Source organism: Epinephelus fuscoguttatus, linkage group LG20, assembly GCF_011397635.1.
Source record: "Epinephelus fuscoguttatus linkage group LG20, E.fuscoguttatus.final_Chr_v1".
Taxonomy (NCBI): Eukaryota; Metazoa; Chordata; class Actinopteri; order Perciformes; family Serranidae; genus Epinephelus; species Epinephelus fuscoguttatus.
In genome coordinates, this window is record NC_064771.1 from 30288826 (window position 1) to 30303238 (window position 14413).

General features: G+C 41.0%; 1 protein-coding gene across 1 annotated transcript in view; it reads right to left on the minus strand.

Annotated features, from left to right (window-relative positions):
• The window catches only part of LOC125880567 (protoheme IX farnesyltransferase, mitochondrial), a 50803-nt gene extending 36642 nt beyond the window's left edge, over positions 1-14161 (minus strand). The window contains exons 1-4 of the mRNA XM_049563146.1: positions 14019-14161; positions 11179-11321; positions 10567-10963; positions 8591-8715 (exon numbers count right to left, since the gene is read on the minus strand). Of these exons, the coding sequence (XP_049419103.1) occupies positions 8591-8715; positions 10567-10963; positions 11179-11321; positions 14019-14049 (696 nt within the window). The 5' untranslated portion in view covers positions 14050-14161. The remainder of the gene's footprint in view (positions 1-8590; positions 8716-10566; positions 10964-11178; positions 11322-14018) is intronic.
• Between the last annotated feature and the right edge of the window lie 252 nt (positions 14162-14413).

Genomic DNA, 14413 nt, shown 5'->3' on the forward strand with positions numbered 1-14413 from the left:
AAAGACTTGGCCAAACTCAACATTAAAATGATGTAAGATAATGAATAAAGGTGCCGTTCAGCTGCAACAATGATGCCAATTATACTAAAGGAATGGTAAATTCAAAATCACACTATAAAATCAACAATAAAAGACATTATTGGAAACCAGCATATCAAGATCTTTTATCTATGCCTGACTATCCCTTTGCCTGGCAACGGCTCTTGCTCTTGCTTCCCCTCAGGCATTATCTTGGGGGCATATAATAGGTGGATTTACCCTTCATGACTCTATCAGAGGAAAGCATCTGTCTCCCGTCTGAGGCTGCAAGAGATCCATTTGTACAGTTTGAAATGGATTGGCACCCCGTGGTTGACAAAGACAAAAGCCTTTAAAGAAATTAACTATTAAACAGGCCTGTCTAGTTAAATATTCATTTTAATCCAGCACAGAAAGAGAGACACCCATCGAGTCCTTCTCGTGCCGTCTCGCTAGGCAATTAAAAGGGAATTTCCATTCCTTCTCCCGGGCTGAACTAACAGCTTGGTGGAGACCATGAAAACAAAAAACTCACAACTATCGATGTCAAAGATCAGCCTGCGCTTTTGTTTTAACTAAGCTGTTGGAAAACAAGATCTCAAGAGTAGCATCTGCACCGAGGAAGGGATCAGGTCTTTTGTTAAATCGCCTATTTGGCTGAGCCTCTGATGTGTTTGACCGTTAACTCTATAACACGCCCCACAAAAGTGGCCAAAGACATAATCCTTTGACAGAGACAACACTTTTAAACAATCAATTACACTACATAGCCAGTGGAACTAATATGACAGGCACTAATTCTCTTATGACTCCATCAGTCTCGAGATACTTTTGAAGTTTTCCACACAAGAAAAACAAATCAGTACCCCGTCAGTATGGGGGTTGTTTTGAACGTATCCACTGCAATGCATCAAATGGACTCTGGTATGAGAGTGGTGGGGGGTAATTTTCCAGCAAGATGAAAATAAATTGCACCAAAAGGATAGCAATGTCATCATGCCAGGGGTATTCTATAGCACCCGTTTGAAACCGTATCTTCTGTCACTCCTTCTCAGCAGGGAACAGACACAAATCCAGCGGTGGAAGGGTTTCATTTTCTTTGAAGAGCACAATGGTTGGTGGGGTTTTAGCAGCTATGAGGTCTTGTTACAACTAATGATCCTCTCATGAGGTACCCTGTTACATGAGGTGCCTTAAACTACAATAAGAGGAGCCCCATCCTGGAAAATTGTTGTGGCAGCCTTGACTGTCGGGGCACAGCGATTCTGCCGCCAGCCCAACCTGAGGTAGACTACAACCACCTACAGCGCTGCTGATGGACCACCATTTACATCTGGAGGCTGTCTGAAGCAGTCATAAAAATATTTGTGTAGTCAAAAAGACGAGGGTCACTATAGTCACAGCTGGCCATCTCAGGAGAGAATAAAATGAAATGGTTTTTTATTAGCCCCCTTTACACTGCCTGTTGAAGGCGAGAATGTTGCGGCATTATTCCACCTCACTGTTCCATATAAAAAGTAAGATCGCGGTTGGTAGTAACAGTGACCAATCGACATCTGGGTAAAAGGGATAGCCTGCAGGACGGCAAGCGTGTGACCTTTTGACAACACTTTGAAGGGCACCAATTCATGCTAAAACATTTGGTGCTAAATTTCGGTACCTAAAGTGCACATGGGTGCATAAGCTGGGTTCAGACAAGAGGCGAAAACACAGTGAAGCACCCCAAGTGATCCAAAACTATTGCTGCGGCGTTGATAGTTTCAGTTCAGTTTGGTCTATTTTCTTTTCAACTTTACTTTGGAAATACCTTCGTAACACTAGTGTTTCCAATTTCTTATTCCACATTTGCCAGTTGTGTCTAAACAAAAAGCAAGAGACACAAGCAGACAGGCCTACACACACACACACAAACACGAAGACTACACACACAAGCAAGCTCACAGACAGAGACTCAGGTCTATGTGCGATTAGGAAAGAGCACTTGTTGACTGCAGCTTGTTCAAAAATTACATTTTTAATTAGTATGGAAAGAGTAAAGTACAGAAAAAAAGATACCGTTGGGTAGCGGTACTGAATTCCAGGTACCAGAACCAGTGCTGGTTCAAATGTGAACACTACCCAACCCTTATAATGTGTGCAACCCACCGTTGGTAGATTTAAAAAGCAGCTAATTGCAGTTAGCGACTAACTCAAAGAAAAAGAACAGCAGCCAAAAATGTCCGCAAACTTGGAAGACAATGAGGTCTGGGAGCTCTTCACCCTTGGAGCAGAGGACGAGATCAACCGCCATATTACAGGGATGGTAAATAATTGTTATTGTAATGGTATACCATTGTTATTGTCTGTGAAGCCCTGCCCGACACATATGTTATGTGTCACACTAGAGGCTGACGCTGTTTTGTTACATATCACGGCCATCTCACCTCTTTTGCTCCTGGGACACCGGCATGTGGTCTAAAATTATACACCATGGCGGCATTATGCCTGCATTGTTTGGTTCTAAATAAAAAAGTAAAGCTGGTGTAATAAAGGGTCTTCGTGGGGGCAAACAACCTTTGGTAAATTTACTGGTCACGCTGAAATTTATACTAATCTTAATGAGAAACAAACATAGAAATGATGGCGGCAAAATGTCCTGAGAAACAATTCTCCCAGAATGCTCACGTTGTGTTTCGGTACATTGCCTGTAATGATGCTCTCTTTGCATGCAAATAAGAACTACAGTGCAAGATAATACAATACAAGGGAGAAGAGTTTTCATGAAAAACCTGATTGGTGGTTTAACGTTATCCCATTATTACCTATTCTTGGCTCTTTTTTAACAAACAAAATTTCTGCCATGGTAATAACTTGAAGGATGTTATAATCACACTGAACATTGTACAAATAGGGGATTTAGAAGAGATGACTTTATTCAACTTTATGCTGACATGTCTGATTACTTTATGACCACTAAAGATGGAGGAATGTGCACAAAAAGGGCTACAGTTTCAACATTGTTCATCTGATGTGGATGTAAACAGCCTCAAATTAAAGCTGACAGTGTGTGTGCGGAGCCAAAACAAAAAATATGTCACAGCCCTAATACACACACACACGCACTGTATTATAAACATTACACAAATATGCTGTTCTAAGTATGATTTAGGGACTTCCACCAACACCATCTTGTAAATTTGCATCAGTTGAAAAACCTTTACATATTCATATATCACAGTAGACGTGCCTTAAGAGGGGATTCAATATGGAAAATATCACGAGGCTCAATTCAGATCACATTTCAAGTGGCTACATACGAATCTGACCTCAAAATACATGGATGAATATGATTAATAAGATGACTGCTGCTGTGTAAAGATACAGATCAAAACTGTAACAACAAGTCTGCATGTGCTTAAAAATAGTTTACTCTGGCATCATTAGATTCTGAGGAGCTTGCTTTTGAAGTTAGAGGCATGAGCTTCCATTACATTTAGTGACTTTATATGATGGCACTGCATTGTGTGTTAAGATCAAAATATACGAGTGCTATCAGTTTGAATCAAATTTCATTATTCAGCTGATTAAAAGCTTCTTCTTGTAGCTGTATAAATCATTTAAATCACTGTCAAAATGCTCATTACAGAGCTTTTTTTTAATTATGTCTTCGCCGGACTACAAAAAGTGGTGACTCAGCTGTCACAGTTTACACTCACAGAACCAGATTTTAAGCTTTTTTAAATCCTTAGAAAATGATTTGAGTTTATTAAGATAAAAAAAAATCACAAGTATAGCATCTTTTAAAAGGTAAATCACATTTTCATAATGTGCTGGTAATTTTCTGCATAACCTGTCTCCATGTTCAGTCATGTACCCACAGACTCCAAGGGGCTGACCAAGATGCGCATAGAAGGAGGCATGCAGGAGGGTAAATAATGCATGCCTGCACAGGACAAGAGAGAAGGGCGTAGCTTGAAGTGGTAGGAGTGGATGGGCTGGGGGCTTGTGGGGGCTCGCTTATGCGTGCCAGCCTCAGACAGCTCACCGCAGGAGAGACACAGACACAAAAGAAAGCTCACTGTCACGGTCACGAAGGCAGAAATGACACTCTGCAGCCACAAAACAAGCCAGCTTGAATTTTCATCAAAACAAACACGCGAGCTGACATGGTGTGACTTACACTATAGCCGCTGTCAAAATAGCCGAGCAGTACTCATTTGACAGTAAAAGGCCATATCGGGTCTTGTTTACACTACTGGGGACCTCAGACTTCCCCCCAGGGTCTTTCAGGCTCCAGCCTGAAACTCTCGTCTGACCCAATTATCCAATTAGCTGAAGCAGTGGCCAGACTGGAAGGTGATGACGGCCGGAACACCTGTGGAGGCTGAACCTGGTGTGGGGCCCACGGGTCCTGAAGACCAGACCAAACAGAGCCTTTTCCAACTAACGTTAGCCGGGATTCAATCCAGCAGGAACAGAAGGAACTCTGTAGTGAAACTTTGGGTGAGACTTTGAGTCAGCTGAGCAGTTTCTCTCAGAGTAGTTTATCTACTCCTTTCAGCTCCACACAGGCTCTAAAGGCAGTCTAAGCAGCAAGACAGAGGTGTTAGCAAAGCATAACATGCTAACAACAGCTCATAATTGTCACCCACTGAGAGCTACTTGAACTGGAAGCTCAAGTAATTACATCTTCTTTGCTGCTGGAGCGGACTGTCCTCTCTGATTGTGAGACAGACATGACAGCATTAAGTCTTCTGACTGTGGTAAGAAACTCTAGACGGTGAAATGCCATTGTTACGTGACTCCAACTGCTTACACCCTTCCGTCAGTTTCCTAAATAGAGTAACATTTTACAAGGAAACCACAAGATTTCTGTTTGCCCTACGGGCACTTCCCAACAGGACAAAGAGCAGCCTTGGCTTTTGACAGCTCCACTGAAGATCCCACTGCCACTTCCAAGAGCCAAAGCCTTTTTCTCCTCCCTCAAGGCATTTTCCTCCTTTCCTCAAGGTAATTCGACAGTTGTGTGGTCACATACTTGCACACTCCTCTGCCTCTTTAGATGCCGAGCATTAAGGGATTAGACCCGAGCAGAATCCATAGGAAGTGATCTTCACAAGGGTTGTTCTCTGCTTTGGTTTGTTTGTGAAGCTCCTGTTTGATTTCTCATATAAAAAGACATCAAGCTTTGATCACAACTAACCACACTAATGGTGAAGCACAAATATTTCAAGATGAAAGAGACTACAAATTAAAAAAAAATGGCTGCAGATCTGAAGGTAGAATATTTTTCTTTTCCATTCCCTGTTTGGGATCAACTACACACAGGTGAGGGTGTGTCTTTGACAAAAAGAGCCGACAGAGTGTGTTAGTCCGTCGCAAAAAAGTGCAGAGTACCGCCACAGTGGCAATTACGTGTCACACATGACAACCCCCGTGACTCTGTGTGTATAATTACACAGAGGAAAATGACATTCTTCTCTAAACAAAGCAACACTGACAGCTTCTGTTACATCGTACAGAGAAAGACACACACTTTTCATACCAGACAAGCAGACAAATAAATGTACTTTCCTAATGATGTTTATCCTATTAACCACCTTTTCAAATGAAAAATGTGCCCTTGCACGACTTTGTCTGATATCCCACTTCAAAGGCAGCCTCACTACGAGACAGGTGGCTAATTTGTCTGAAACAATAATCCCATCAATTCTTGCCAATTAAGACCATGATGACACGCAAAATATCCCAGCAGAGAAAAAGGGATGAGGGAGCAGACTCGTTCGGGCTCACATACCAGCTACTTGCCACAAAAAAGGAGCTCTTGGCCTCAAACAGAGTGAGCGCTGATGAGTTTCAGGCTAAGACACACACGAGGCCATTTGTGCAAACAGAGAGAAATACTGAAGTAATATTCTCTTTACAGTTTGCGGTATATTAATCTATAGAAACCATGTGAAGCATTCCCAAAATACCACACATTCTACCATAGAGCCGTTCTTAGCCACATGCAGGGTTTCCTACACATTTATTTATTTGTGGCGGCCTGTCATGACATAGCCACGCCACCACATATTGATGCTCTATTTTTGGAGCAGGACCGTTCATTAGGAGTGCTGTGAACACACATATGGTAAATGAACTGCACTTGTATAGCACTCCACTCGTCTTCCAACCACTCAATTGCTTTTACACTACATGTCACATTCACCCATTCACACACAGTCACACACTGGTGGCCGAGGCTACCATACAAGGTGCCACCTGCTACTGAGTAACCATTCACACGCATTCTCACACTGATTGAACAGCCATCGGGGGCAACTTGGGGTTCAGTATCTTATCTTGGATACTTTGACATGCGGGCTGGACGAGCAGGGGATCTAAGCCACAGTCACCCACATATATAGCACAGCGTAAAGTCTTCCATGTGTTCACCTGGAATTCCCAAACAGTTAACTTTTAAGTTGACATTATGCTGGTCTGGTAGAGGTCCGCCAGAACAAGTGCTAATGCTAGCGTAAAAAACACTGACTAAAAAAGCGGTAACACGCGTCAGAGGACTGTCTTTAAAAACAAATCACAACGCAAAAATTCTATATTTTTTAATGCCAGTGTATTTTGTTTCCGTGGATCTTTTTTACAGTGCCAAATTTTGCTTGTTTTCGATGCCAAAACTTGTGTGTCACTGTTCTAGCTTCATAGAGGGTCCATTTATATAATCAAGTATCAAAACTTTTCATGACTTCACACTGAAGTTTTACTACTACTCTACTTTGGTTGAATGCATCAAGACACATTTAAAATTTTCTGACAGTGACAATTTACATTATTTTAGTACAGAACTAGAAAAGTGACACAGTGGAAATATTTCTGGCCTGTTTAATGCTGCCAATTTTTTTCAAATTACGCTGTAATTTAATGTTTCAAGTTTCAAAAGATGCTAAATTGACCTGCTTTTCAAAAAATGTGTCTCTTACAAAAGGCCCGTAAGGCATAAACCTTTCTAAAATGTCCAAATTGACAGACTTAAAGTATTTCCTGCAGGTTTTAACACACACTTATCTAATTAGCAACTAGAATTGGGCTACATCTGCTCTGAAATGCACCTTTGCCCACACTTCACCTCCACTGCAGGTCTGAAACCAGACCTGCAGTGGAGGAGGCCGAGAGCGAGGCACTGAAAGCCAAATAACATTGTTTGGCTGAAATATGAGGCCGCGTCGTATCCTAACCCTCAGGCTGAGTTAGTGGAGAAAATGAAGACTGACAGGACTGATGTGAGGGTGGGCCTGCTGATAAAGGGACACCCAGGCTACGTACAGTAGCAGCCGCCTCTTACATCACTCAACGCTCTCTGAACGTCTCGGAGCTCGAGTGTGGGCTACTCCAAGCAGCGCGAGGAGAGGGGGGACATTTTTCAAATACCTGAGGGATATTTACACACCTGCTCAGTGTGAGGTAGAGGTGCGCGGCTCTGGTTCAGGCCACTGACAAGACAATACAATTTAAACCTGAGCGATGGACTGATTGACACTATTCAGACCTGACCACGAAAAGTAAAGCGTGTAAACATCTGCACATTCGTATACATAGATGTAGCCCCCTGAAGTTACATATAAGGAGGGTCGGACCATACCTGTGTGACAGAATACAAGTTCACGTCCACGATGATGAGTGTCAGTACAACCTCAGTTTGTTCGACTTTATTTTTGTTGTGAAACAATTACGACAGCAGTTTGAACGTTGGAGGTGGGCAGGGGGTTGGCCTCAAGGGCAGGAACCTGCAGTGTAATCAAGGCCTTTGCCAAATTACAGGCCAGAGACACTACTAAGCAGAGTTCAATCTCGGGCTGACACAGAGGTCACCCATTATACTAATATTCTTAAGTCACAGAGCAAATTCCTCTGTGCTACGTCAACAGCAGACAGCGATGGAGGCTGTACTTATTCCAGGCATTCTAAGTGTCCGAGCACACTAGTTCACCTTCGTTTATAGCTCTGAAAAAAGCTTTCAGCGGGGAAATAATAACAGCATTGCAGTCAGCTCCGTGCATTTTTGAGATGCGTAGCAAAACAGGAATGCAGAGTGGGTCAAAAAGGGGGATGTACCGGCTCCTTCAGCGTTTTCTAGAACACAGGCGTCACTGTAGGAAAACCGCGGCTGTCTGTCAACAAGCACACTCGTGTTTGTATAACATGTCAACAAAAAATGTATTACGCATTATAAGACCAACAGATACGCTGCCAGCCCCGAGACAAGTCCCCATCACTTTTTATTCCAAAAGGAAATTGGTGCTTAAAAAATAAACAGATTAGAGACCAGAAACATCTGTACTATTTACTGCAATTCTTGAAACAATCACACACGCCATGTGTTTTATATTTTTCGCCTAATAGGATCTTTGTAGTTTGTGTAATTTCGCTGTAGTCAATCATTCATTTTACACAGAGTTGCCGGTTTATTAAATACACCTGTATGTTCGTGCAGTGACTCCCATCTCTGTGGAGCTTATTCATGACAAAATAAAACAAAACACACACATACACACTGAAACAGTCGTGCATGGCAACCATGTTTGGATTAACTGACCTGGTTGATTGAATTGGCAGTACAAGAGGCGAGGCCTGTTCCCAGAGAAGACACGAAGAAGAGGAGAGGGTCAAAGGGCACTGGAGCCATCGCAAAGCCGGCTGCCGCACTCGTAACCACCAGTGCTGAAATCACCAAGCAAGAATACAACAAATTAAAACAGTGTCCTTCTTTACACAGAAGTTTTGGGATGTTATCGGACAGGAAGTTAATACAATCTTAGCCACTGATATGTCAACTATTCTTACAAGAGGGTTTATGTAGCGGGGGACAAACATGTCATGTAATTTGTTTTTCTTTCTTTTAGTTATAGTGTGTAACTCCTGAGTCTCTTCCCTTTATAGACGTTTGATCTGTGAGCTGAGTTGTTTTGTTTGTGTACTCTATTGTATGTTATATGTATCGTTTTCCCCTAAAAAAATGAATTAACATATTAAAAACAGTGTTCTTTAAGCATTACTCCTCTCAGTAACAGGTAAAGAACACTACAAATACTGCGTTGCTGCAGAAGCCTGATTTATGTAAACAGGAGGACAACCGTGTGAAGGAACAGAGAAATTAACAGCACTTTATTATCTCTCGTAGTGCAAAATGAACTGCTTTTCTGTGCACTTTATTTGTTTGAAAACTAATTACAACCCTGATTTGCAAATCTCTTTTGACTTACATTCAAAAGAGTACAGTCCAAAGAAAAGATATTTTATGTTCAAACTGATAAACTTTATTGTTTTTTGTAAAACATACACTCATTCTGAATTTGATGTCTGCAACACGTTCCAAAAAAGTTGGGACAGGGGGCAACAAAAGACTGGGGAAGTTGTGGAATACCCGAACATTTCTGTTCACATATGAACAGATTAACTGGTATCAGGTGAGTATCATTATTAGGTATGAAAGGGGCCCTCAAAAAGCTCAGTTGTTCACAAATAAGGATGGCACGAGACTCACCACTATGTGAAAATATGCATGGGCTAACAGTCCGACAGTTTAAGGTCAATGTTTCTCAACACACGATTGCAAAGAATTTAGGGAGTACAGTATCTACAATCCATAATACCATAAAAAGAGAGGAGAAGAGAGGAGAAATCTCTGCACATAAGAAGCAAGGTAGAGTATTAACTTGCATCTCCAGATGCAAGTTAATACTCTACCATGTAAAGTGAAAGCCATATATCAACAACATCCAGAAATGCTTCAAACTTCTCCAGGCCTGACCGCATCTGTGTGCTGTGGTCTGATGAGTCCACATTTCAAATAGTTTTTGGAAATCATGGATATCGTGTCCTCAGGGCTAAAGTGGAAAAGGACCATACAGATTGTTGAAGGAAAAACTTCAAAGCCAGCGTCTGTGATGGTACAGGGGTGTGTTAGTGCCCATGGCACCATTGTTAACTCTCACATCTGTGAAGGCAACATGAATGCTGTATGGTACATACAGGTTTTGGAGCAACATATGCTGCCATTCATACAATGTGTTTTTCAGGGATGTCCTGCTTATTCTAGCAGGATAATGCTTGGGAAAATTTTTGCATGTTTGACAGCAGCAGGGCTTCACAGAAAAGGGAGCAGGTTCTAGACTGGCCTGCCTGCAGTCCTGACCGGTCTCCTACTGAACATGTGTGGCACATTATGAAGCACAAAATACAACAATGGAGACCCCGAACTGTTGAGCAGTTTAAGTTGTATATCAAGCAAGAATGGGTAAGAATTTTATTTCCAAAACTTCCACCCCCTGTCCCAACTTTTTTAGAACATGTTGCAGTAATCAAATTCAGAACAAGAGTGCATTTACATAAAACAATAAAGTTTGTCCGTTTGAGAATTAAATATATTGTATTTGGATTGTATTCAGTTGAATGCAGATCATTTATGTTTTACAGGCCAAACTGTTTTGGAATTGGGGTTGTATTTTCAGGTACTTGTATGCATGTTTAAACCTCCATATGTGGCAAAGAAAGATGTTGTGTGTGCACTACCTGTGAGTTTTATCTTGGCCAGCCTGGCGTAGACTTGTGGCAAGTCAGCCACATCAATCTTCATCTGCTTCCACTGTCTGTCCAGACGTGCCTCCCTGGCCTCTTCTGTCTCCACCTGGATGTGTGGCGTCTCATCTGAGGTCACGACCTCACTGGACACAGCATCTTTCTGTACTGCAGCATCTTCTGTATCAGGCTTCACGGTGGATATTCCAGGCGTTGCTTTACTGGCGACATCCTCTGGCTGTGAAACAGTATCTGTGACCACAGGATCAATAGTTGGTATTCTCTGCACCTGTCTTTCCACGCTGTCGTCTCGCTCGTCCACAATGGTCAGAGAGGGAGCCGGTTTCGGGATGGCACGTTGGTGAAGCTCACTGTTGTTTTTGGCTACATACTGAAAGGAAACCAGGTGCGAGATTAACCAGATAACTTACTGATACGACAGTAAAACCAAATGCTGACATGGACTACAAAAAATTCACATCCACATTCAAGGTAGGGTGAAGAACATGTTTTAATAACAAGCAACACAACATTTTTAAACTGTAAATGAGGCTAAAATTAAAAAAAAGAGAGAGAGAGAGAGAGAGAAAGAGAGGTGAAAGATACCTGGCGTTTCAGGAAGTTAAGATGCTGGTATGTCAGCCAGTTTGATGGATCTCTTCTGTGCAGCTGAATAAGGCTGCGAGCAGTCTGGTTACATTGAGGAAACGTCTGAACTAGTTTCTGTTTCACACTTGCACCAACCAAACCTGACAGAAATGTAAAATACAATGTTTAGTCATAAAACTAATGTTGGTTTGATATAATTCTGTCTGTCACAAAACAATATACATGACCAAAAACTAGACAAAAGCACAGATTTAATCTGCATGGAACATGCAGATTACATCAACAACATTTTTGTTTTTGTTTGGTTTTTGCCAGGCCAGTGTTCATCAGACAGAGGGTTTTGAGAAGGGACACATGACGTCCCAGTTTTTGGTCGAGTTTTTGGTCTAATTAAAGGTTCAGTGTGTATGATTTAGGCGTTTTTAGTGACGTATAGCAGTGTGGATTGCAGATTTCAACCAGATGAAGCTTCTCCCAGATAGAATTCCTTCAGTGTTCATTGTTTGGGAGGTTTTTACCTAGCGCTAAATTATCAGCAGAGGTCTCTTCCTCTCCAAAACAAACAGACCAGATGATTTAAACTGGTAAAAACACTGAATAAAGCAGTTTCTCGTTACCAAGTGAGTGCTTTTTGGATGCTTTCATCGTGAAGGGGCTGCTAACTACAGTGCTTAACGTGAAAATGTGAATGTCCCTACCTAGAGCCAGTGTTTGGTTTGTCTGTTCTGGGCTACTGTACAAACATGGCGGTACAAGATGGTGATCTCCATAGATGAGGACCTGCTCCCTATGTAGATATAAATGGCTCATTCTAAGGTAACTAAAACACAAAGAGTCTTATTTCAAGGTGATTATACACTCAAGGCAACATTATATTATGTTGCATTTCTGCCAGTATCCCTCTAAGTCCTACACACTGGACCTTTAAATTAAAAACAATAAAACACAATATAAAAACAGCATGTAACACAAACAACATGTAGCGCATTAAATCTGAAGCACGACCAAAAACTAAAAGTTAAGATAACTATGTCCGTGGTCCTGGCCTTACTTAACGGAAATAACAAGGCCTGCTGTGCCTTACACCCAATTCTGTGCCTGTCATCACTGATGGACTGTAACTAAACACATTTATTTAAATACTGTGCTTAATTACTTGTACTTTACTTGTCATTTTACGAATGCATTTTTATTGTACTCCACTAAACCCGAGGCGTGAATAATATACTACATTTGTCTGACGACTTTAGTTACTTTTCAAATTAATTTTTATCCCCTTCCTGTCCGATGAAAACCATGTATCTCCAAATGTGTTGATTTCAAATGTTTGTGATAAACTGAAGGATGTTTTACAGGTTAATAAAGATCTCCTACTTCTTGAGGCTAAACAAACTTCTCTGAGATCAGCTGGAAAATGCATTGACACAAAGCTAAAATCAGGACTGTTTTCTGACACCATGAAAAAGTGGTCCTCACAAGACAGTGACAAACACATGTTGATCATACTGAATATGATGCACTGCTGTAGATTAAACCACCTAACAGTTATGGTTGCAACCGTATGAGACTTTCACAGTACGATAACAGTCTCACCGCTTACATCACGGTTAGGGCAGAGCAACTGATCGAAAATTAATCTAATCTGACATTCAGAACCTCTGATTGAAGCAATCTGGCCAAAATCAGTAAATCTGTATTTTTAAAAATTCTGTTAATGCTTTCCCCACTACGTGTGTTCTTGTACTGTCCCCTTAAAAACCTACTAATGTGCATTTTAAATGTATTTTGTTTGCAAGAGATGCAAGTTATATATTTTCTGCCTTTTTACATTAAAACTAAAATGTGACATTTTTCGTAAGACATTTTCATTTCAAGCGGTCTGCTTTGATTTAAATCACGAAACATTCAATAAGTAATCATGAATATTTCATCTGTGTGTGTCTCCTTCAATTATTTTATTAGATTATTAGAAAAAGTCTCCAAGCTTGCTTAGTTGAGCATATTTACAGTACAAACCTTGTAAGTGAACTATGTGGGCAAAAAACCCCAAAAAGGAATCAATCATTCATTAATCATAATCGAGACAAAATGTGCAACTAATTATGATGTTGATTTGAGGTCATATCGCTGCACCTGTACTAACAGTATAAAAAAAGAGTTAAACTGAGCAAAATCTTAAACATCTGCAGCAGTAAAATGCAAAACACACACTAATAACAATCCTGAAACATCAGGTAGAAGTAAAACTCTGACAGGGAACATTTTACTGCAAAATAACTACTTAAGTATTTGATATTTTAAGTACATTTTGTTTTGTATTTCTTGTATCCTTTTACTTTAATACGTTTTAAAGGCAAGAGGGTTACTTGTATTCTATCTATTTTCACTGTATATTGATAACACTACATCTGAAGTCCTTCTACTCTCTCAGTAAGAGTTTGTTGTGATATAATAACATGGCCTAACGTTACCAAACATGACGTAAATACAAATTAGTCATGTAACGGTTATAAAATGTCACATTAACGTTGCTGTATACGCTAGCGTTTCACATAATTTGATAGCACACAGTTAAAATAACACAGCTATAAGCGTGTCCTTAAACAACCAGGCACTCAGCAGCTTATTTTGGGCTGTACAGATGCGGGTGACTTCTACCTAAGGTCACTGCTAGCCTCCTGCCTAACAACACCGGTGCTAACCTGATAGCTACATGCTAAGCTAACATGCTAGCTTCCGCGTTAGCATCAACGGCTGTTTTCAGCGGGCGGAACTTAAATACGACTTCGTAGCACAACGGTGTGTCACACGAAACATTGTACTTCGTCTTACCCTACCTGTCAGTCTGCTACATGGCGTTTTATACATGTTCTCCGATCATTAAGCCGGCTCTGGTTCCGACACCTTCACATGCAGCGGGCCGCCATTATGACCTCGTTAGGGTAAAGACGATCACTTCCGGGGTCGGGGAGGAAAACGTCAGCTTGTCCGCGTGCTGCACATACTTCTAACAAATGACAAATAAATTCAAGTAACAAATTAATATATAAAGAATAATCAAAACAAAAGGTGTTAAATCGCATTGCCAGACTGTGACGTGATATTATATAATTTTATATATTATATAATTACCATAAATTGCCTCTACAAACACTCCCTCTGTCTCTGCTGCACTGCTGAATTACCTGTTTATCTTGCCTGGTTACAGCAGCTTACAATATGCCGATGTTCA